General features: G+C 45.7%; 2 protein-coding genes across 2 annotated transcripts in view; one reads left to right on the top strand and one right to left on the bottom strand.

Annotated features, from left to right (window-relative positions):
• Window positions 1-1,761, top strand: part of recql4 (RecQ helicase-like 4) — a 28,975-nt gene extending 27,214 nt beyond the window's left edge. Inside the window, exon 25 of the mRNA XM_077194876.1 lies at window positions 1,621-1,761. Within this exon, the coding sequence (XP_077050991.1) occupies window positions 1,621-1,690 (70 nt within the window). The 3' untranslated portion in view covers window positions 1,691-1,761. The remainder of the gene's footprint in view (window positions 1-1,620) is intronic.
• LOC143701534 (zinc transporter ZIP4-like) lies at window positions 367-24,725 on the bottom strand. Its single transcript, XM_077194890.1, has 12 exons — window positions 24,401-24,725; window positions 23,275-23,553; window positions 22,988-23,177; window positions 16,695-16,807; window positions 16,075-16,246; window positions 14,422-14,594; window positions 14,194-14,352; window positions 11,208-11,300; window positions 9,667-9,721; window positions 2,587-2,739; window positions 1,650-1,837; window positions 367-1,403 (listed from the first exon to the last, which is right to left on the bottom strand). The coding sequence occupies exons 1-12, from the start codon at window positions 24,599-24,601 to the stop codon at window positions 1,275-1,277; spliced, it is 1,905 nt and encodes a 634-aa protein (XP_077051005.1). The 5' UTR covers window positions 24,602-24,725; the 3' UTR covers window positions 367-1,274.
• Between the last annotated feature and the right edge of the window lie 255 nt (window positions 24,726-24,980).

Genomic DNA, 24,980 nt, shown 5'->3' with positions numbered 1-24,980 from the left:
AAATTAACACTTTATGTATACTGGCATCAATGGTTACATGAAGAACCTTTAACATCCATGGAACCTTTCCATTCCACAAAAGGTTCTTGACTTTATGCGGAGAACATAATATTCTTCCTGGAAATGTGAGAATGAAGAAATAAAGTGTTGTGTGTGTCTGTGTCAGTTACGTGTGTTGCACACGTGTTACTCGTTCAGCTCAAGTTACTCTAATGATTCAGACTCGCCTGTTTCTGAACATACTTTATAATAATTCATAGAAACATTTAATTCTGTTATTTACTCAAAGAAATGGATCAGTACCGAGTTTTTATATGACTAGGAAAATAATGCACTGAAATCACTTCAAAGAGTCAAACACTGATCTAAGTTCATTTCTTTTCTTTTATTATAAAGTCAATGTTAGAGTATTTTTGTCTCACACCCTCGTTTATTTCTGACCCTGGTACAGAGAGCATTTCTATGAGTAATGTCTCATTTTTTAAGTGGCATTCATTTTGAATGTTTTTCCAAGGTTTGCAGTCATTGCACTGTATTTAAATTGGGTGTGTGTATGTTATATATCAGAGACACCTGTCATTTTCCTTCATTTCTACAAGGATCATTGTCTAATGAACACTTCTGAGTCACGCAGGTCTCAACGAAACCTCAGAATTTCAGCTTTGACACTAGGATAAAATCACTGGCTTGAAGTGGCTTCACCACAGCAGTCTCTAACATGACTAATAACACACTGACAGACACACAGCACATGACACCATAATGCTGAAGACAGGCTTTATATTACATTTATGAAACAGAGACTATGAGCGAATATTCTCAGACTGGCACAGGATCTTTATGAATACAATATTCATACTTCATATATTACCAGAATTTCATGATGTGAAATCACTTCCATATATCAAGTGCAATATTTTCAATCCAGTTCCATCTTCATAGAAACAACACATACAAATTATAATTAACTTGTAAATATTTAAACTGAAGCTCAGGAGCCAAATGTTGTATCTAAAGTGCTGATGAACCTGATTTAAAGTGATTCACACAGCTGATTTATCAGTTTCAAATGTCAAATTGTTATTAGACTTACATTTTCTGAAGAAATTGTAAGTTATGTTCTAAAAATACAATAATATTATTAAAAATATCCCATAATAAAACATGGCAGCTCTATAAATTGCACAAATTTCCACCTTTTTTAAGTGACAATCACACAAACATTCTCGAGGAAGGGAATATGATAATACACTAGTACAAAGCGGCATCATATTTTAGATTCCAATCTGATCTTCATATAAAGACAGGAGTAATAAGATCCCCCATCCGGTCAGCAGACCCAGATTCTGCAGGAGAAAAACCAGCCACGGCCATTTACTGTCCACATGAAGCATGGAGGGAAGCTAGACGAGAAGAAACACAAATTCAGCTTGGTTTTTATGATGGATTATGATGACACATATTTTAGCTGTTTGTTTTACTTGAGAAATGGAGGAAACAACAATGTATTGATTTTTTTCCTCTCAAAAAACATTGACTTCAGAATTGAATCTGATTTTGTTGCTTTTAGTATAAGCCCATATAGCACGTAATTTGGCTATTTTGTTAATTTTTGCTCAGTTATTGCGTCCTGAAAGCAGCGAACGCACCATGTCTGCGAGGGCGATGTACAGGAAGAGTCCAGCGGTAACGGCAGAGATCCACTCCTGAGCGAGTGTGTGTGTGGAGACGGACAGAGCGATGTACAGACCGATGAAGGAGGTGAGAGCGCTGCACACGTTCAGTAGAAGAGCGCGTTTCACAGACAGACCGCAGTGAAGCAGGATCGCGAAGTCTCCTGCAGAGATCAAACACACAAACCTCAGTATACTATTATATTCTGCATCATAAAAATTATATATATATATATATTTTTTTTTTTTTTTTTTTACTGAAAATGTTAAAAAATGTAAATAGTTAAAAATATAATATAATATAGAGGAATATTTAAATATTGAAACAAATAAATTAATCTAAAAATGTGTGTGTGTATATATATATATACACACACATTAATTTGTAATACATATTAAATATAAATAAAATATAAAATAAAAATTCACTATTTAAACGCAATTCTAAATAAAGGCAGGCTTCATTTACTTTATGCAAAATATAATACTTTTGTTATCTTATGATTTTGATGTGACAGACCTTTTCATGACGAGAGATTCACACAAAATCTTGAATTGAACATTAAACCAGGTTGAAATGATTTTTTGTTGCATAAAGACTATGAACATGACATGAACATGAATCATTTTATGTTCCTGAAAGGAAGCATGTGCACAGGAAAACAGAAAAACCAGTTTGACTGCGTTTTACAGTAATGTTACTGTACATTGTGTAGCCTACTAGAGTTATTTCAAGAGTAGCCTACATAGAAAGCCTTAGTATTCAAACTTCATGTTTCTGTAACCTTCAAACAACATTCACACAACATTCAAAGTCTGTCTTGGCAAGCTTACTTTTTGTAGTTGTTTTCAATGCATTTTCAGTAGCTAGATTAGTTTATCTTCTCATATGAAACTCCTGAGAGTTACTCACCTAACTCGTGTGGAAGCTCGTGGCACAGGACGGCCAGTGACGTCGCCAGTCCCGAGCGCCACGACACGGAGAACGCAGCGCCCATGGCCAAACCGTCCGTGAAGTTATGGATGCCGTCACCAATGGTGATCATAAACGGCAGCAGACGCTTCTCTGAGGGACGTGAGAAACAATGCTCACTACTGGACAAATCACTACGGTTTTATGATGTTTCTTCTGTTCATCAAAGCTGCATTTATTTGATAAAAAATACAGTAAAAAAGAAGCAATGTGAAACATTATTACAGTTTAAAAATAATTGTTTTCTATGTGAATATATTGTAAGATGTAATTTATTCCTGTGACCAAAGCTGAATTTTCAGCATCATTACTCCAGTCTTCAGTGTCACATGATCCTTCAGAAATCATTCTAATAGAAACATTTATGATTATTATCAATGTTGAAAACAGTAGTACATCTTTTTTCAGGATTCTTTGATGAATAGAAAGTTCAAAAGAGAACGTCTCGGTTACGTATGTAACCCTCGTTCCCTGAGTAGGGAACGGAGACGACGAATGGGGTTTCGCTTAGAACACCTATCGACTTCGAGTATTACAAAACGAGCCAATGGCAAGGAAATGCCATGGGTCTGCGGAATTTGCATGGCGTAACTCCGCCCCACCTCGTTGGTATAAAAGGAGGACGCCGGCAACAGGCAGATATGTTTCTTCGCTGAGGAGCCAAGGCTGAGCTCAGGCGATCCCCGCGGTACAGCGGAAAGTGGCAGGCAGATGTAACGTCTCCGTTCCCTACATACGTAACCGAGACGTTCCCTTTCGTTGTCACTCCGAGTTACGTCGGATGACGACGAATGGGGTTACCAGTCTAATCACGCCACCTTCTCAGCTGTCTTCCAGTGCCCTGCGTAAATCTGAGATCCCTGTCGTGAGACTGGCACGGACGAAGGACTCCTATTTAGCACAGGAATACCAAGGTACACTGGGGAGCATATCCCAAGTTCAGGGAAAATATGCAATTACTGCCAACCCAGAGGGGGGGACTTAGAGAATACACATGTGACCCGAAGGAGACATGGAGAACACTGGGGTGTCCAGCCGCAGGTGGAATATTTCAACCCCAGGGGTGGCAAGGTGGCTTGCCAAGGGAAAGACACATGCTCGGGAGGCTTACAGTGGAAATACACATGTGGGGGTCGCTCAGGGGAGGGACCATGCACACGGGAGACACCTAGCCGACGCACAGGCAATAGACACTGGCGCCAACGTCAGGAGTGCTGGAGGAACTCAGGGCTTTTCGGGGAAGCTCACCTGAGGAGAATATCGCACGTATCCAGTCCGTGGAGTGGAATGGCGAGCAAGCGAAGACACCTGAGCGGGTCCAGTACTAGCTGATTGAAGCGAGTACATGAGAGGACACTGGCTCCACTCGGAGATTGTAGAATCTGGCGAATGTGTTAGGTGTCGCCCAGCCTGCAGCTCTGCAGATGTCTGTTAGCGAGGCGCCATGCGCTAGAGCCCAAGAGGATGCCACACTCCGGGTGGAGTGGGCAGTCACACCAAGGGGGCACGGTCGACCTTGCTGCTGGTATGCCAAGGCAATGGCGTCCACTATCCAGTGAGACAACCTTTGCTTGGAGAGAGCTTTTCCCTTCAGCTTCCCACCATAACAGACAAAGAGCTGGTCTGAGGTCCTGAAACACTGCGTCCTGTCTACATAGGCGCGGAGGGCGCGTACTGGACAGAGCAGTGCCAAGGCTGGGTCTGCCTCCTCCGGGGGCAGCGCTTGCAGGTTCACCACCTGGTCCCGGAAGGGAGTGGTAGGAACCTTGGGCACATATCCAGGCCGGGGTCTCAGGATCACGTGAGAGTAAGCCGGCCCAAATTCCAGGCACGCTTCGTCAACGGAGAATGCATGCAAGTCCCCCACCCTCTTGATGGAGGCCAATGCAACCAGGAGCGCTGTCTTCATAGACAGGAACTTAAGCTCCACTGATTGCAAAGGCTCAAAGGGAGCACTCCGCAGGCCAGTTAGAACCACTGAGAGGTCCCAAGAGGGAACGAGAGGAGGGCGAGGAGGATTCAGTCTCCTCGCTCCTCTCAGGAACCTTATGATCAGGTCGTGCCTTCCAACAGACTTACCTTCGACTGGGTCATGGTGTGCGGCAATAGCGGCAACATAGACTTTCAGGGTGGAGGGAGACAGCCTTCGCTCTAGCCTATCTTGAAGGAAGGAAAGCACGACACTAATCGAACATCCCCGGGGGTCTTCTTGAAGAGAAGAGCACCAGTTGACGAAGAGGTTCCACTTCAACGCGTAGACATGTCTCGTGGACGACGCTCTAGCGGAAGTGATGGTAGCCGCCACCGTAGGTGGAAGGGTACTCAACCTGCTTCGTCCCGTCCAGGAGCCACACGTGGAGGTTCCAAAGATCGGGACGAGGGTGCCATAGGGTGCCCCGTCCCTGAGAAAGGAGGTCCTTCCTCAGGGGAATCGGCCAGGGAGGTGCTGTCGCGAGGAGTACTTGTTCGGAGAACCAGGTCCGGGCGGGCCAGTATGGCGCGACCAGAATGACCTGCTCCTCGTCCTCCCTGACCTTGCGCAGGGTCTGCGCAAGAAGGCTCACTGGGGGAAACGCATATTTGCGGCCCCGCGGCCAGCTGTGCGCCAGTGCATCCGTGCCGAGCGTGCCCTCGGTCAGGGAATAATACAGGGCGCAATGGGTCGAGTCGTGAGAGGCAAACAGATCTATCTGTGCGTCCCCGAACTGGTCCCAAATCAGCTGAACCGACTGGGGATGGAGTCGCCAATCTCCCGGGAGGGGCTGAAGCCGTGCGCTGCACAGTTCAGGGCTCCGGGGATGTAAATGGCATGAAGCGACCTCAGATGCTTCTGACTGCATATGAGGAGGTGGCGGGCGAGTTGCGACATACGGCGGGAGCGTAGACCACCTTGATGGTTGATGTACGCTACAGTGGCGGTATTGTCTGAACGGACTAGTACGTGTTGGTTCTTGAGCACGGCCCGGAAGCGGCGCAGAGCAAGACGTACGGCCAGCAACTCGAGGCAATTGATGTGCCAGAGGCGGCGGGGTCCTGTCCAGGAGCCCGCGGCAGCACGTCCATTGCACATGGCACCCCAGCCCGTGGAGGAGGCATCTGTCGATACAACAACATGCCGCGAAGCTCGTTCCAGGGGCATTCCGGCCCGTAGAAAACTGAGGTTCGACCACGGGGTGAAGGTCTGACGGCAGGTCGGAGTAACTGTTACTCGGAGGGTGCCGTGTTGCCATGCCCACCTCGGGACTCGGTCGCGAAGCCAAAGCTGAAGCGGTCTCATATGAAGCAATCCGAGCGGCGTTGCAGCGGCTGCAGAAGCCATATGCCCAGGAGCCTCTGAAAAAGTTTCAGTGGAACCGCACTCTTGCCCTCGAACTGTCTCAGGCAAGTCAGTAGTGACTGCGCGCGCGCTAGCTCGTAAGCTGCGCGGACATGGCGACCGAGTCGATATCCATACCGAGAAAAGAGATCCTCTGCACGGGGCAAAGTTTGCTCTTCTCCCAGTTGACCCGAAGGCCCAGACGAGCTAGGTGCCGAAGCACTAGGTCCCTGTGTTCGCAACCTGAACTCGAGAGTGAGCTATGATCAGCCAGTCGTCGATATAACTCAGGATGCGAACCCCGTGTTCCCGAAGGGGAACAAGGGCAGCCTCGACGACCTTCGTGAAGATGCGGGGAGACAGGGCTAGCCCGAAAGGGAAAACCGCGTACTGGATGCCTGCCCCTGAAAGAAAACCGAAGGAATGGTCTGTGTCAAGGAGAATAGAGACATGAAGTAGGCGTCCTTCAGGTCGATCGCTGCAAACCAATCCTGGGCCGTATGCATTCGAAAACGCGTTTGAGCATCTTGAACGGCATCCTGTGAAGGGAGCGGTTCAGCACGCGCAAGTCCAGGATTGGCCGTAACCCACCGGTTTTATTGGGGACAATGAAGTAGGGGCTGAGAAGCCGGCTGGACCTCATCTCGGCTGGAGGGACAGTCTTGATTGCGCCCTTCGCCAGCAGGGTGGCAATCTCTGCTCTCCTGATGGGGGCATAGCCACCGACAAAAGTAGAGTGGACTCCCCAAGTGGGGAGGAGACCGTGCGAACTGAATCGCATAGCCGAGCCTGATGGTCCGCGCGACCCAGCGGGCCAGACGGGGAAGCTCTAACCAGGCTCCCAGGAACTGAACCAGCGGGATCATGCGACCACAGGCGTCCCCCCGGAGGGGCAGCGAAGCGGAGTAACTGGCCCAGACGTGGACGGCATAGCGGCCCGATGTGGGGGCACAGTTAGCAACCGCGCCCTGGCAGAGGGGCCAGGGGAGGACCAGGCTGGTCGTCCCGCGGGGGCCTGCTCTGCCAGGGGTCTGGCGACAGAGGGGGACAGGGGCGAAGCGGTCCGTGGACGGCACGCCATGTCAACCACCTCTGGGACAGAGGGGGACGAGGAGAGCACGGCTTGTGGGCGGCGCTCTGTGACGTCCGAGAACTCTGTGCTCAGAGACGGGAGAATCAGCTCTTTGGAGAATAAGGATTCTTCCCCGGCCCTCCCCGGGGAAAGGAGTGGTCCTGCTACCAACTCCTGGAAAGAACTGAGTCCCATCTCTGAGGAGCCCAACTCAAGAGCGCCGCTTAACCCGGCGTGTAGCGGGGTGCGGGGCTGGAGAGGACTGTGGCGTCCGGCCGCGGCCTCCAGAGCCGACCCGGGTGAACGGGCGGGGTGGGAGCCGCGGGGGGGCGCCCTCGGCAGTGGGCAGACCGAGGGATCTGAGCGGACGGCGGGGCCGTCGGGACAGAATCAACCTCAGTCTGCTCCATCGCCGAGGTGCCCGTCTCACGAGCGCCGCTTAACCCGGCGTGTAGCGGGGGGCGGGGCTGGAGAGGGCTGTGGCGTCCGCCCGCGGCCCCCAGAGCCGGCCCGTGAACGGGCGGGGTGGGAGCCGCGGGAGGGCGCCTTCGGCGTTGGGCAGACGAGGGATCTGAGCGGACGGCGGGGCCGTCGGGACAGAATCAACCTCACTCTGCTCATGGGCGGCTGAGAGCTGTTGGGCAAGCCCTCAACCGCACCGCCGAAGAGGCCGACCTGGGATATGGGAATGTCGGACAGACGGGTCCGCGCGACATCCAGCACATCAGACAGGTTCAGCCACAGACTGGTGAGCATCACCTGACCCAGGGAGCGTACGGCCACTTTCGTCGCTCAGAGAGCAAGGTCAGTGGCGGCGCGCAGCTCAGTGAAGAGCCCTGGGTCAGTCCCGCCCTCGTGCAGGTCCATGAGCATCTGGGTCAGGTGGACCAGCAGAATGACCATGGCATGCAGTGAGGCGGCTGCCAGTCCCGTGGCGCTATAGGATCTCGCCACAAGCGTAGACGAAAAACTACAGGCCACGGGCGGGTGCTTAGGATTGCGCCGAGAAGAAGCACTCTGAGGACACATAGCATCGCAACAGAGCGTTCAGCCGGGGGAACCCCAGTGTACCCAAGGGCAGCGGCCCCATCGAGGGGAGGAAAGGCGGATGAGATCAGCGAGCGGTCCTGAGAAGACAAGGGGGTCTTCTAGGACTTCGAGATCTCATCATGCACGTCCGGGAAGAGAGGTATTGGGGTTTGCCACGGACGAGGGTCGGCGGCCTTACCCAAAACCAATCGTCCCAGGAAAGCATGGCCGTCATCTCCGGATCAGACTCAGGCACAGCCGTATGCACACCGGAAGGTGGCAGCTGTGACGAGCCCTCACTTCCAGAAGACTCAAGCCCACCTAGTGATGCTGCAACAGACATGGCATCTTCCTCTGTAGCTTCAACTGAAACACGCGGGCCACCAGAGGGTAGACTCGCGGGAATCAGCAGTTCACTAGCGGGCACCGTCATTGAAGAGGGGGGCTGGGGTCACGGAAACATAGTCGGCGCCTTGTTCCAGACCGTAACCCTCAGGTCACCCTGGCCACCCGCCGAAGATCGGGGGGTGGATGAGGGGACTCTCACTCTTGCGAGTTCACCGAGTCTCGACCTATTTATGACGCGATGATCACGTTCCCTTGCGAGAACATGAGTCACCCACGAGCGCTGTTCAAGCATGATCAAACACACTAGACAGCGCTCGTGCCCATCAGAGTCCGATACCAGTCCGCTGCAACCAGAAATGCACGGGCGAGCCGTCTTTAAAAAGACGTGCCGCGTGCGAGCTCTTTTATGAGAGGAGAGAAAAAACTCCGCGATGTTGAAGCGCACAGGGAGACACACACACACTGGCAGATTACTGCACAGATCAGCAGGCACTGTGAGCTCGCTGCAGATCGCCGTCACACCAACACCGGAGAGAGAAGCTCGTCTCGTAGAGCGAAGTCAGAGATGACTGTGGAGTGAAGAAATGCTCTTGACTGTGGAGTGAAGAAATGCTCTTGGCTCCGAAGCGAAAACATATCTGCCTGTTGCCGGCGTCCTCCTTTTATACCCACGAGGTGGGGCGGAGTTACGCCATGCAAATTCCGCAGACCCATGGCATTTCCTTGCCATTGGCTCGTTTTGTAATACTCGAAGTCGATAGGTGTTCTAAGCAAAACCCCATTCGTCGTCATCCGACGTAACTCGGAGTGACAACGAAAGGGAACCGCATTTATTTGAAATATAATCTTTTGTAACATTATAAATGTCTTTAGTCACTTTTGATCAATTTAATGAATCACAGGAATAAATTACATTTTAAAATATATTCAAATAGAAAAAAAGGTACTTTTAAATTTTACTATTTCACAATTTTACTGTTTTAACTGTATTTTTGATCAAATAAATGCAGCCTTGGTGAGCAGAAGAGAAAAAATCTTACTGAGTCTAAGCTTTTAAAATGAGGTGTAGAAATGCAAAAACTTTTTTACAAGTGACCTCATAGGATGCTCCTGGTAAAGGTCACTTTAATAACAGTTCATTTTACTTCCTTAATGCACAAACATGTGATTAACTCTAATTGGGGTGTTATTATTTACAGCCAAGATGTGTTTAACAGAGCGCTGATTATTATGTTAGTATTAGGCATGAACTGACCTCGTGTGCTGCTGAACGGCTCCAGGAAGGACTTCTCGTTGTTTTGCTCGTTCACCTGAAATCAATGAGAACTGACAGTATTAACTGATGATTACAGAGGAAGACTGTGATGTTTCTGCACTGATTAACTGTATTTTATGGTCAAAATAAAGCAGACATGTTATGGAAAAAAAATTATACACCCAAATCACAGATGTCACTGAATGTCAAGACAGGATTTTGTCTTCTGAGTGAGCAGAAAAAATTGCTGTAATTGTTTAGAGATATTGTATGGTAAAAAAAACAAAAAAACTTTGATGCCCAAATTTTCCTGTCTAAATCTGACTAAAGACTAAATAGTTAAATATCCATTCATTAATCAAAATCAAAAACCCCACCAATGAACACAAACATTCCTGATTCAGATGAAGATAAAATCTGTAAATCCTAAAATGACTTCCTGTTTTTTTACAATTACTGTCTGGGTTTGTGAAATATGATTGATTGATTGATTTTATTTTATTTGTCCTCGAGAGGAAATTTGTTTCCACCATCAATGCGTATGATACAGAACACACATAACATACTGAAAAACATAACATATAACATCTACAAAACAAAACAAAAACAAAAAGAGAGCATACCTGACGTATCACTGATTCCCTATGTATTTAGGGCTCGTATGGATACAGGAATAAAACTCTTACTGAACTTGGCTTTCCTACACATCGGTAACCTATACCTACGGCCAGAAGGCAGGAGAATAAAATATTTATACAGAGGGTGTTCTGGGTCATTTAAGATTTTTTGTGCCTTGCGCAACGTTAGTGTCGAAACGCTCTCCGATAGATTAGGGGTAGGGATACCAATAATTTTACTTGCTAATTTAGTTATCTTTAAAAATTTGTTCTTATTAGTAACTTTAAGCATATAAAAAAAAACAAATGGCCCCATACGTAAGGACTGGCTCAATAATACTGTGATACAGAATCAGAAGAAGTCGTGGCTGAACAGACAAATGCCTAAGTTTACGAATAGCTGTCAGTCTTTGTTGACAGCGTTTGTAAACTCCTAGAGTGTGCTGATTAAAATTGAGATTTCGGTCCAAAATAATGCCAAGATATTTGAAATGATCTACTCTTTCAACTATCTCTCCATCAATGAAAATGCTAGAAGAATGGATCTGTGCTTTTGAGGTGCTAAAGACCAATTCCTTAGTCTTTAAAATATTGAGGTGCAGAGAGTTATCCTCACACCACGTTCTAAAATGTGCTATAGAACGTTGATAGTCCAAGAGAGAGTCATTGTCCTCATTAAGCAGAGCAAGGATGGCTGTATCATCTGCATATTTAAAATAATGAGTTGTTGTAAATGAACTCTGACAGTCATTTGTATAAAGAATAAAAAGGAATGGGCTAAGTACGCACCCCTGGGGAAATATGAAATATGATTACACCCGACCTCCTCAGGGAAAACTAGTATTGTCTGTAGTGTCTGTGTAGTGATTTGTAACATGATAACTTGTTTATTTGGGCCATGTTCACACAGAAAGACGGTCTCACCAGCTCGTCCTGTGAGGTGGAGTTGTTGTTGCGTCTCCTGCTCTGGAACATCTGCAGAACTTTACTGTGATCGCAGTGATGGGGGTCAGACTCCTGCAACAAGACAACAGAGACCCTTTAAGGCACGTCAGTTCATGTGGCGGCCACCTTACTAACGTTATCCAGTCACACCAGTGCACACAGCAAAAAAATACAATTAAAAGATAAACATAATGATAACTATAACAACATCCACACCAGCAAACAATATCATTCTGTTTATTACAGCAAGCTGCAGTTTTGTCGTCTGTCTCTTTAAATGCTCAAGCTCTTTAAAGAACAATGGATTCTGATTGGCTGTCAATGTTTTTATCCAGTGCAATTTACCACTGGTGTTCCCCAAGGCTCAGTCTTGGGCCCTCTTTTATTTATCATTTATTTACTGCCTCTTGGACACATTTTTATCAGACTCAGACACCGCTTTACTGTCCCACTTAGGGAAACGAAGACTGCAGCAAGGTGCCAGAAACACTAACCACATCCATGTAATGCATATTAGATAAACTATTACATACAAAAGTTCCTAGATAAACAATAAAATTATTCAGGATGCATACATGAAAATACCAGGCTCTATTCTTAATAAATTAACACTCTGAGAACGAGCATGTACCAAGCAATCTTTTAAATTCCTAGCGCGTTTATACACAATCAAAGGCGGATGCTAAAAAAAATTTGCTCAACTCCGGATCAGAAGACAACAAATGCCAGTGTTTTTTTTTAAAAATGGATTTTATCGTGTAAGACTTAGGTGAATGATTCATAATACAAGTAAAAGAATACTTTCTTGCCTTTTTGTCTTCTTTTTTAACAACTCAGACCGCGTCTTTTTAAGAGATGTGTTAAATGCTTCATCAACCCATTCTAAAGGGTAACCTTTATTCAAAAATGTATTTTCATAATATTAGATTTCTCAATAAAATCGGAATCAGAATAACAAATCCTCCTCAATCTATAGAACTGACTCTTAGGCAGTCCTTTAAAAAAAAAAAAAAGAAAGTCGGATGAAAACTGGTAGCGAGTAAAAATGTGTTACGATCAGTTTCAGTTTTTAAACAAAGTTGTAATTAAACTGCCTTCGTTCTTCTGTACCCACATATCAAGGAAGTGTACTCTAGAAGAATTAACTTCAGAGGTAAATTCCAAGTCGTCAACCAAGTTATTCAAAAAAATTTTAGTTAGTTCCTTGTTTGCAGATTTGTCGACCTATCTATTTGGTATTCTTTTCCTACGCACATATCACCTGCAGGTGTGTGATGGTGTTTAATTTATTAGTCAAGCTTAAAATGCCATTTCGCATTCATATCGCTCATCAAAAAATCTTTGTGAAAGTTATTCCGATGATATCGACTCCTCTGTGCCGTTAATTTAGAGATTTACTTGTGAAGTCAAGCTGAATATGATAACAAGACTTTTCATACAGTGTCTTTAATATAAGTGCATGTTGTCTAACTGCACTGAGTTTTTTCTCTTGTTTAAGGTATAAACAAACTGAAAACAAGTGAAAAAGCACACCGATTTCTTAATGTTTTTGAAAGTTTCTTCTGCTCACCAAGGCTGCATTTATTTAATTAAAAATACAGTAAAAACAGTGAAATATTATTACAATATAACATAAGTGTTTTCTATTCATTTAAAAAAAAGTTTTTCTGCTTTATATTGTGTGGAACCTGTGATGCATATTTTCATGATTCTTTGATATTAAAAGTTCAAAAGAACTTTTTGTAACATTATAAATGTATTTACTGTTACTTTTGGTCAATATAATGCACCCATGTTAAATAGAAAGTATTAATATTTTCTTTTTTAATTCTTTCTTTCATTCTTTTTAATGGTATGTGCGTTCATTAAAAAGTCTTTATATCTTTTACTATGTTGCTTCTGAATGTCATGCTAAATTTATCTTGTTTTAAGGGTTTTAAGACATTTTAACTGGGGACATTTTAACTGAATCCGAGGGTTCTAGACTCAATTTTAAAGCACCCTTTATGCCAAAAAGTTTCTATATAAGGAGAAATGTCTTAAATGATTGCATAATACTTTCATGTTTAATGGGTCATTTAATTTTTTCTAGTGATGAAGTATATTTATGTGCTGTTTAATTCATTAACCAGTGTGATGTTTTTAGCAGCATCTAGTGGTGAGGTTACGAATTGCAACAAACAAAAGTTACGGTGGCCGACAGGAAAATATGTGTCATCGTCTGGGACAGCAGAGAGTAGCAGTTCAGCAATGAGGTTTCTTTACAAGGATAAATTAAGAAAATATGTTTACTTAATTATTCAGTAAAACTATATGTTATTGCGAATATTATTGTTACTTGTTCATCATTGTGTCAGTGTTTTATTTGCTGAACTAAGCTTGCTTCCTTGCACGAAGAGCAACATAGTAATGAAACGCGTTTGTCCGCTTAGGGCTCCTGTAGAAACATGTCGGTGCATTTCAATGTAAGGGAACCTGCGGTGTGTGTAGACAGAAACTGCTCATTCTAAGGTAATACAAATATAACGGTTCATTAAGTAAGGTCTTTATACACCACTGAAAACTGCTTTTTCAAGGTAGTGAGGAAACGCGCTCTGTAGCGCTGTGTGTTCGCTGTCGACTACGCTAGAAACATGACGACACAATATGTCGACCTCCATAGAAGGGGGCGCCCGTAGTTATGGAGATTGAAATGTCTCATTCTAGGGTAATATAAACATAACGGTTCATTATGCAAGGTATTTATACACCACTGAAAACATAGTTATGGATCTTATATTGCATTTCTGTCAATAGATCCTCAGAAATATTACACATTGCACCTTTAAATTAATTCAACTAAAAAATCATCAAAATGATTGGAACCCCTAAAAGATTCTATATATGAAGCGCCTGAAAGAACCTATTTTTATATATATTATATATTTTTCTATATAGAGTCTTTTCTTTAAAGCTTCAGACTCACTCCATCATGATGATGACCGTGTCGAGTGATGATGGCGAACACGGCTTCCATCAGGAAGAAGACGTAGATGCCGCCAATGACCACCAGGAGTTTATAAACATAGTCGAGGTTCTCCTCCTCATGACCGTGTCCATCTTTATGTGCATGAAGACCTAAAAACTACAGGCACAAAGCAATGAGAACAATACGAAGCCCATCCTATATGGAGACACACGTGAGTCGGCCTACCGAGGGGAGCAGGTGCAGAAGAGCGTCTCCTGTGAGGGATCCCACAGCCAGACTGATGCAGAACTGGATGCACATCTGGAAGACCTGCGTACACCTGGAAAACAGCAGCACCACGATCCCAAACATGGCCATCAGACAGATGATGATGTTGGCGAGAGTGGCATATCCATATCCTGGACACAAAGCGCTTATTGAGGGATTATAAGAGATCATTCACAGGTGTGTTATTCACGTTCAGTTTTTGTAAACATTCAGACGGAATCTGGTTTGTGACCAGAAAACAGGGGAGGAATTGTTCTTCTCCAGGAAGAGATGGCCACTAAAATAATAAGTCATTCAGGAATGATTCTGGTTGTCCTTGTTCTTGTCAAGAGAATGATGCCAACAATAAGATGCCAACAAGAACTAAATATTGTTGTAGAACCAGAAAAGCAACCGGTCATGATGTGTCCTGTTTCTGATACAGAAACTGAATGTAAGTGATCATCTAAACATTCACCATCACTCACAGTTACAAACTGTACAATAAAAAATCTTTACTTTCTGACAAACTAAACTATCAAGTTGGTAGTATTTTTTTTAATACATTTTTCACATTTAAATTGTTGCCAGGAAATATTACACTACCTCTCAAAAGTTTGGGGTCGGTGAGATTTTTAAAAATGTATTTGAAAGACGTCTCTTCTGCTCACCAAGGCTGCTTTTTTTATTAGAAACAGTAAAAACAGTGAAATATTTTCACAATTTAAAATAGCTGTTTTCTATGTGAATATATTGTAAAATGTAATTTATTCCTGTGATCAAAGCTGAATTTTCAGCATCATTACTCCAGTCTTCAGAGTCACATGATCCTTCAGAAATCTTTATAATATGATGATTTTCTGCTCAAGAAACATTTATGATTATTATCAATGTTGAAAACAGTTTTGCGGTTTCATATTTTTTAGGATTTATTTAAATTTGATATATTTTATAACATAAATGTCTTCACTGTTGTTTTTGATCAATTTAATGCGTAAATAAAAATAATTTTGTCAAATAAAAATATGTAGATAGTAGTGACACCAATATAAATATCATATTAATATTTGGCTATTTTCAAATAGCATTGCATTGACCAGCTGTCTTGTTTAGCTTCAAATGTAAATAAAAACCTAGATTTTAATGCACATTTTCTGTTTTCAGATGTTGATTAAATAATGAATCTTAATTTAACTTCTGTAATTTTTTATAGTTAATATATTTGCAATCATTTAAATGCCTTATTTAAATGTCAAACATATGGTCAACTATATTGATGTTTGTCACTCCCATCAAATTGGCTCTACATAATTTTTCCACATAATTCATAATGCCGATCATAACATTTACCTACAGCTCAACTACTGTCATGGAAGACAAACGATTTAAATATAATCTCAATGAGCAAATTTCTGTAGTTAAAGTTAGTTGAAATGACGTGTTTACAGCAGCTGTATGAATAATGAAACCTTCAGCTGAATGGCACAGACATTGGAAGGAAGCTTGAGAACTAAGGTTTGTTCCTATATATTGTTTAGAATATGTTTCTGGACTTCATATTGATAGTCAAAAGCCTGACTATGCTATGCAGCTCAGACTAACGGTTCAGTGCTGTACACAGAGGTCACTCACTCTCAGCTGTGCTCAGAGAATCAGGGCTCACGTGTGTGAAACTGATCTCAGAACAGCTTCCGCTGAGGATCTGCTGGATCAGAGCAGGACTGAGCTGTGTGAACTGATCTCTGGTCAGCGATGACGAGTTCAGCTGGTAGATCCCCAACAGGTCTTCAGCGCTGAAACACGTCTGTAGACACAACAACACATGCACTTTTTTTATGCATATATATCATTTACATATATACTTTGGCTTCAGTTACTTTCATTATTCTGATAAGCATGCATGCTTTAGTGTGTATCCCTGATTTATTAGTTGCGTGAATGTCAAATGACAGGCTATATACATTTATATAGATTTTATATGCATGTTTTCATTCTGTTTGACGTTTCAATGTTGATTTCACTCAAAAAAAATGAAAAATTAGCACTTGTAACGGCTTAATTTCATTGATTATCATTACAGACAGATTGCATGGTCTCAGATTGGACATTTTGTCACAACATCAATCAAGAGAGCTAAACATCAATTATTCATGTTGATGTTACATGTTACAGGCCTCAAAATAACTTCTTGCTCATCCTACAGCATGCAAAGATTTCCCATGATGCCCCACACAAACACGGCTGTGTCTTACTGTATCCCAGCTGCTGTTATTATGGTGATTCTTCTGATGAGGCTCGAGGTGGGCATCCTCGTGATCGTCTTCTCCTCCACCCAGATTCAGCGTCTTCAGAAGCTCCTCAAAATCTGAGTCACAAGAGCATCATTAAAAATAGAGCACAAACGTCCAGCTTAAACCAACTATTGTATATTAAAGTACTTCAGAAATTCTAAAGAACATGAATAGGTATTTAAACATACTTTTACTCCAGCCACGAGAACATTTTTAAGTCTCATATTAATGTTTTTGCTATAGCCGAGGTTTTGGGTTCGGCATTAACTTGAAAAAATTGTGCTTTGAATAAAAGCGTCTGCCAAGTTCATAAACATAAATGTAGAACACAGAAACCTAAACACTGATCTGAAGAACCTATAATGTGCTTTAGATATAATATTTGTTTTAAAAAGTGAAAAAGTGCCATTTGTTCCTGAGCAGGGTTATTTAGTTAACAAAAAAGAAAACTAAAACCGTAAAAAACATATTTTTGTCACTTGATATAAAATAAACGTTAACAGAAATAAAAAAAACTTTTAAAAAAACTTAAAATTTATTTTTAATTCAGCCAAAGCAACATTTAACTTAGGGTTCCCTATCGGTCAGTCACTACAACGTAGGTCATGACTGACCAATAGGAATCTCGCTAGAGAGGCCAATCTAATGAGGAGCTCACAGGGACGTGGACGGCACCTTTTACTGCCCGAAACCGTCTCGGTGGCTCCTCCTCCCTCACCACCCTTGATGGCGGGGCAGCTAAGGGATACGCGCGTATCCCGCCAGTGGAACGGGCCGTTGCTATGCAACTGTGCCCTAACTCCACTTGGAGTGGAGAACCGTGTCTTCCTTCCCGGGCCTGTAAGTACTCGTCGGACCTGACCGGCAAGGCTTACAAGGCCTGTGGGGAAGCTGCCTCTGCTATGCACGCTATGGCGTTGTTGCAGGTTCATCAGGCCAAGGCACTGAAGGACCTGCACGAGGGTGGTCATGATCCACAAGTTCTCCAAGAACTTCGTGCTGCAACTGACCTCGCGCTTCGTGCGACGAAGGTCACTGCGCGGTCAGTGGGTCGTGCGATGTCCACACTAGTGGTCCAGGAACGCCACCTCTGGCTGTGTCTGGCTGACATGCGGGAGACCGACAAGATCAGGTTCCTTAACTCCCCCGTGTCCCAGACCGGCCTCTTCGGCGACACGGTCGAGAACTTCGCCCAGCAGTTCTCGGCTGTACAGAAGCAGACTGAGGCCATTAAACATATCCTGCCGCGGCGGTCAGCTGCTGCCTCCACCCCACCGCCCGCGGCTCCTCGGTCTGCTCGTCGCCGTGGGCGTCCGCCTGCGTCTGCCCCTGCTCCCGCGCCGCAGCAGCAGCCTCCATCCAAGCGGCACCGTGGAGCCAGTCGCAGGCAGGGCGCCCCGCCCGTCCAGGCCCCCGCCAAGAGGGGCGGCAAAGCCAAGGGTAAGCGGCCCTAGGACGGGCGACCCAGAGGTGGAAGGGACTGCTCTCCAGGAGACGATGACTGCATCGCTCCCTCCCCCGGAAGAGGGCCGGGTGGAAAATCCTTTGTTCCGTTTTGTTTGTGTTCCGCCGCTGGCCTTAAAACCAGCGGTACCCAAATTTTCAATAAAAGAGCAGTTTCTATCATCTCTGGGTCCGAAGAGGGCCCGGAGAGTAGTGGGGGGTCAGAATCCTCACCACTCTCATCCGCCTCTTCTATCGCCAGCCGGCAGCTGCGTACGGTCCGAGAACGCCATCGAGCGCCTCCCGCACCTCCTGCCCCGTGGAACCAGGTAAGTGCTGCACAGCACACTCAGACCCCGCTACGGGCCGCCTCCCAGAGAGAGCCTCCCGAGCTGCGTCCCTGTGTTCCACCTCGCTGCCCCACTCCGGGTACGCCTTCGGTCCCTTTGGTCCCGCTTGTACGGTCTCTGCGAGCCTGGTTAGCGCTCCCCAGGCCGTCTCGCTGGCTCATTCGAACCATCAGGCTCGGCTATGCGATTCAGTTCGCCCGGCGTCCCCCCAAGTTTCGGGCCATCCACTCCACTACAGTGAGAGCAGCCGATGCCCATGTCTTGCGTGCGGAGATCGCAGTCCTACTGGCGAAGGATGCGATAGAGCCGGTCCCTCCAGCCGATATGAGGTCAGGGCACTACAGTCCCTACTTCATTGTACCCAAGAAAGGGGGTGGGTTACGACCGATCTTGGATCTGCGAGTTTTGAATCGGAGCCTCCACAAGCTACCGTTCAAAATGCTCACGCAGAGACGCATTTTCGAATGCATCCGTCCCCAAGATTGGTTTGCAGCGATCGACCTGAAGGACGCGTACTTTCATGTCTCGATTCTTCCTCGACACAGGCCATTTCTGCGCTTTGCGTTCGAGGGTCGAGCATATCAGTACAAAGTCCTACCCTTCGGGCTGTCCCTGTCCCCCCGTGTCTTCACGAAAGTCACGGAGGGGGCCCTTGTTCCCATGAGAGAACAGGGCGTTCGCATCCTCAACTATCTCGACGACTGGCTCATACTAGCACACTCTCGAGATCAGCTATGCGAACACAGGGACCTAGTGCTCAGGCACCTCAGCCAGTTGGGTCTTCAGGTCAACTGGGAAAAGAGCAAACTCTCCCCTGTGCAGAGGATCTCTTTTCTCGGTATGGAGTTGGATTCGGTCGCCCAGACAGCGCGCCTCACAGAGCAGCGTGCTCAGTCGGTGCTGAACTGCTTGAACACGTTCAAGGGCAGGACAGCGGTCCCACTGAAACTCTTTCAGAGGCTCCTGGGGCATATGGCAGCAGCATCAGCGGTAACCCCGCTCGGCCTGCTACATATGAGACCGCTTCAGCACTGGCTTCACGGCCGAGTCCCGAGATGGGCGTGGCATCATGGCACTCACCGGGTGGCAATCACACCGGCGTGCCGCCAGACCTTCAGCCCGTGGTCAGACCCCTCGTTCCTGCGGGCAGGAGTCCCCTTGGAACAGGTGTCCAGGCATGCTGTGGTATTCACAGATGCCTCTGCCACCGGCTGGGGTGCCACGTACAACGGGCATGCAGTGTCAGGGGTGTGGACGGACCCTCAACTGCATTGGCACATCAACTGCCTCGAGTTGCTAGCAGTACATCTCGCCCTGACCCGCTTGAAAAGACGGCTACAGGGCAGGGACGTGCTGGTCCGTACGGACAACACTGCGACCGTTGCGTACATCAACCGACAAGGTGGTCTACGCTCCCGTCGCATGTCGCAACTCGCCCGCCATCTCCTCCTCTGGAGTCAGAAGCATCTGAGGTCGCTTCGAGCCATGTATGTCCCCGGCTTGCTCAACCGTGTGGCCGACGAGCTATCACGAGCTGTGCTCCCGGGAGAATGGCGACTCCACCCCCAGGCGGTTCAGCTGATCTGGAGAGAGTTCGGGGAGGCTCAGGTAGACCTGTTTGCCTCCTCAGAGACCTCCCACTGCCAGCTGTTTTACTCCCTGACCGAGGGAACACTCGGCACGGACGCACTGGCACACAGCTGGCCCCGGGGCCTTCGCAAATATGCGTTTCCCCCAGTGAGCCTACTTGCGCAGACACTGTGCAAAGTCAGGGAGGACGAGGAGCAGGTCCTTCTGGTGGCTCCCTATTGGCCCACCCGGACTTGGTTCCCAGAACTCATGCTCCTTGTGACAGTCCCTCCCTGGCCCATTCCTCTGAGGAAGGACCTTCTGACTCAGAGACGGGGCACCCTATGGCACCCGCGTCCAGACCTCTGGAAACTCCATGTCTGGTCCCTGGACGGGACGCGGAGGGTTTAGGTGACTTACCCCCTGAGGTACTTAACACCATCACTTCAGCACGGGCGCCGTCCACGAGACGTGTTTACGCCCTGAAGTGGAACCTGTTCGTCGAGTGGTGTTCTTCTCGCCGAGAAGACCCCCGAAGATGTCCGATAGGGTCTGTGCTTTCCTTCTTGCAGCAGGGGTTGGAGCGTAGACTGTCTCCCTCCACCCTCAAAGTACATGCTGCCGCTATTTCAGCTTATCACGACCACATAGATGGCAAAGCAGTGGGAAAGCACGACCTGGTCGTCAGGTTTCTTAGGGGGGCGAGACGATTAAATCCTCCTCGACCCCCCTCCATACCCTCTTGGGATCTTTCCCTGGTGCTTCGAGCACTTCAGGATGTTCCCTTTGAGCCTCTGCAGTCAGTAGACTTAAAGATTCTTTCCATGAAGACTTTGCTGCTGGTTGCACTGGCCTCTGTCAAGAGGGTAGGAGACCTGCACGCTTTTTCGGTCGACGAATCGTGCCTAGAGTTCGGGCCGGGTGACAGCCACGTGGTACTAAGACCCCGGCCTGGCTATGTGCCCAAGGTTCCTACCACTCCCTTCAAAGACCAGGTAGTGAACCTGCAAGCGCTGCCTTTGGAGGAGGCAGACCCAGCCCTGGCTTTGCTCTGTCCCGTTCGCGCTCTGCGTATGTACGTGGACAGAACTCAAAGCGTCAGGACCTCAGACCAGCTCTTTGTCTGTTACGGAGGCCAGCAGAAGGGAAAGGCTGTCTCCAAGCAGAGGATGGCCCACTGGATAGTGGATGCCATCGCCTTGGCTTACCAAGCACAAGGCGTGCCCTGCCCGCTCAGGTTGCATGCACACTCCACGAGAGGCGTTGCATCCTCCTGGGCGCTGGCACGTGGCTCCTCGCTAACAGATATCTGTAGAGCTGCGGGCTGGGCGACACCTAACACGTTCGCTAGATACTATAGCCTACGTGTAGAGCCGGTGTCCTCCCGTGTTCTCACCCTAGACGGGTAGAAGCACTGAGAGGTCTGGCTCTGTCGGCTTGCTGCACCCTACTGTGCACCCTTATTGCTCCAGAGTAAAACCTGTTGAGTCCTCCAAAACCCCTCGGCCCGGACTTGGCGGAGCGTCCGGCGCCAGGCCCTTATCCGCTGAATCCTTGAGAACCGGATCTGGGCTGGGTTCCATTTGTGTGACCCTACGGGGATCCCATATGTGTATATTCCATGGCTGCTCCTATCGGAAGCCCGTGTCTTTCCCTTGGGCTAAGTCACCCTTTATTTCATATGCAGTACAGCCTTCGGCTAGTCCATATGCATTTCCACATAACTCTTTGAAGAAGTGGCTTCCGCAGCGTTCCTCCCTAAACAGAAAGGGCACGCTTTCCCAGTGTTATCCAATATCTCACTGTATGGGTTATTACGGAACAACAGTGTCAGACTCACTCTGTGTAAGCCTCCGCCTATCGTCCTTCCAGGCAAGAAGGTGTAGAGGCTTGCACGGGGGCGCTGGATGGGGTGCAGCGGCTGTGGCGCTTTGGTAGGGATTCCTATTGGTCAGTCATGACCTACGTTGTAGTGACTGACCGATAGGGAACGTCTCGGTTACATATGGTAACCCTCGTTCCCTGAGGGAGGGAACGGAGACGTAGGTCCCGTCGCCACATCCGCTGCCGCCCGCCGGGGCGGCCAGCTTTCTCAGGCTTGGCTCCTCAGCAAAAAACTAGTGTGCAATCGCACCAGCTGCTCGTTTATACCCGCGCTAACGAGGGCGCGCAGCTGATACAAATGATTGCACGCCAATGTGTATTGGCTTGTTTTAGTTTCACTCGAAGTAGATTGGCCTCTCTAGCGAGATTCCTATTGGTCAGTCATGACCTACGTCTCCGTTCCCTCCCTCAGGGAACGAGGGTTACCATATGTAACCGAGACGTTTTTATTACAACTGAAACTAAAACCATAAAAAATACATTTTACTTGAAATAAAATAAAATGTTTAATTTGTTTTTGAGTTGGTTGCCAAGATAAAATTTCTCATTTTCATTTAGTTTAACTTGATGCACTAAAATAACTAAAACTGAAATAAAAATGAATAAAAACTATAGACATTTATTAATTATTAAAAAAATACTAACATTTTAAGTGAAATGAAAATAAAAATATAAACATAACAACTATTTAAAAAATATTTGAATATTTTGTATAAAGTATATTAAAAATACTAAAATAATTATTTAAAAATTAATGAAACCATAGCGACATTTGTTTTTTAAATAATAAAAACGCAACAAAATTACTAAAACTTTAACTAAAATGAAAGTGGAAAATACAAAACTAAATACATTCAAAATATTTATAAAAACTTTAATAGTATATTAATGATACTAAAATAACAATGCTCTTTTTTTTTCTTTTTTTTACTTCAATAAAACCAAATGTTCCCACATGAAACATTTCTGGGTTAGTGTGACATCATCAGGATTATCATTGAGTCATACCATGAAGCGTGAGGTTATCAGAGCCCACATGACTGAAGATGTAATCCAGAAAGTATTGGTGCTGAGGAAGAACACGAGCTCTGAGACAGTCTCCACGCAGGACGTGATAGAGGACGTTTCCCAACACAGCGTCCAGCTCCACGGGATGATCTCCGATCTCGTCCAGGACGTCATTCAGAGAGAGACACGACTGCAAATGTGGACAGACAAATAACAGATGTGTATCAAGACCATATGACACTGAATGATTGGCACTTGAATCCTGAAGCTGTTCTGCAGTGACTGACCTCATGTGTGTCGGGCTGATAGTGTATTTCCATCTCATCCAACAGCTTCTGATATTCTGGGATGGCCTGGTGAGGAGGCCGGCTTGTGTCGTTGAGGTCTGAGAGGAACTGGTGTGTCTCTGTGTCCCAGCGTCCCTCTCGTACGGCCCGGCAGGTCTCCATCGGAGCGCTCAGGAACAGACAGAACGCAGGAGCTATCCTGAAGAAATCCTGCATGTGAAGCTCCTGAGAACGGCTGTAGTTCCTCAACAGCTGCTGCAGATGTTCAGCAGACACACACTACACAGCAGAGACACACAGGGGAATCTGTGAACGGTTACAGTGTGTGTGCAGTTTCATTTTGCCTTTAATAAATGTAAAGATACTCATCTGATTACATAAAATATGCTTAGTTGTCATGAATATTATGTCACAATGCAATCTGTCTTAATGATCCTTAAATAGGCCTTAACACTTTAGTTTAGGATCCAGTTCTCATTATTAACTAGTGTCTTATTTGTATGCATATTATTAGGATATTGGCTGTTTATTAGTACTTATAAAGCACATATTAATACCTTATTCTGCATGATCATATTCTACATCCCTTAATCTACCCAATACCTAAACTTAACAACTAACTTACTAACTATTAATAAGCAGGAATTTAGAGTTTGAGGCAAAAGTCGCAGTTAATAGTGAGAATTGGACCCTGATGATCTAAAGTATGACCCAAATTTATTTTCATTTTAGGGTCAAATATGACCTGTTCTTGGCATATTGCATGAGATGCTTCCTTGTCTCTTGTTCAAAACAGATCTATAACACAGATTATATCAATCATTATGTCATGCATATACAGTGTCAATGTTCTTTCTTTCTGTCGACCAAAAAAAAGAAGATATCTAGTTGGTGTAACTGTCTATTAAAATTAATTAAAATTTATATTATTAAAAAAATAAAAAATTAAAAGTGAAATTCTGGAAAAAGGATATTTTTTATTTGGAAAACATTGTTATTTTTTATTTTTAACGTTTTAAATTATTATTAATATTCGGAAAACTTTTATCTAAAAATTGCATAATAAAAGAGCACCATTTTTTTGCTGGACCTCGATTTCCCCAAAAGTTCCTCAAATCCGTCTTACCTTCCCACAGGACACCCCGGAGCAGTGCACGCGCTTCTCCAGCCGCTCGATCACCGAGAGAAGCGCGTCTCCTGTGAGGAACTCTTCACCGGGAGACAGCAGATCCACAACTCGCGCGAAAATATCCTTTTTACCGCCACGCGCTCCTGTACACAGACTGAGGCAGGTCACACACACTAATAAAACATCGCTAGTCTCCATTATCTGTGTTTTCCCGACACCTACTGTGGTGCAGGACAGTCCTCTCTCTCTCACACACACACACACGAGCTTCAGAGACACAGGTGATCATGTACCTGCTCAGGTAGAAGCTCTTGTTGTCCTCCACACTGAACGCTGATTGGTCAGGAGAAACTCTTCCCTTCACTTGCGCAAAAGGATTCAGACAGGACTAATATTTGATATAAAATAATAATATGATAATAAAATAAATTACATTTATTCTTATTATAAATGTAGGCTATTGAAACAACATTTTATGAAATGTTATGGAATAATGACCACAGTGCTTTTAAGAAAAGTGGGAGAGCGATTTTAACCAATTTATAGCAAATATGTTTGCTGCAATTATACTAAACAC

This window comes from Siphateles boraxobius, unplaced genomic scaffold (assembly GCF_051911475.1).
Source record: "Siphateles boraxobius isolate OS27281-9 unplaced genomic scaffold, OSU_SipBor_1 33, whole genome shotgun sequence".
NCBI lineage: Eukaryota > Metazoa > Chordata > Actinopteri > Cypriniformes > Leuciscidae > Siphateles > Siphateles boraxobius.
Note: the sequence above shows the minus strand (reverse complement) of the source record. Positions and strands in the feature narration are given on the sequence as shown.

Coding starts and splice junctions, on each gene's coding strand:
- LOC143701534 (XM_077194890.1), bottom strand. CDS start 24,601: ATGGAGACTAGCGATGTTTTATTAGTGTGTGTGACCTGCCTCAGTCTG. Junction 16,808..22,987: donor TGATAACCTCACGCTTCATG/GTATGACTCAAT, acceptor CTTGTGACTCAG/ATTTTGAGGAGCTTCTGAAG. Junction 1,404..1,649: donor ACATCGCCCTCGCAGACATG/GTGCGTTCGCTG, acceptor CTTCTCGTCTAG/CTTCCCTCCATGCTTCATGT.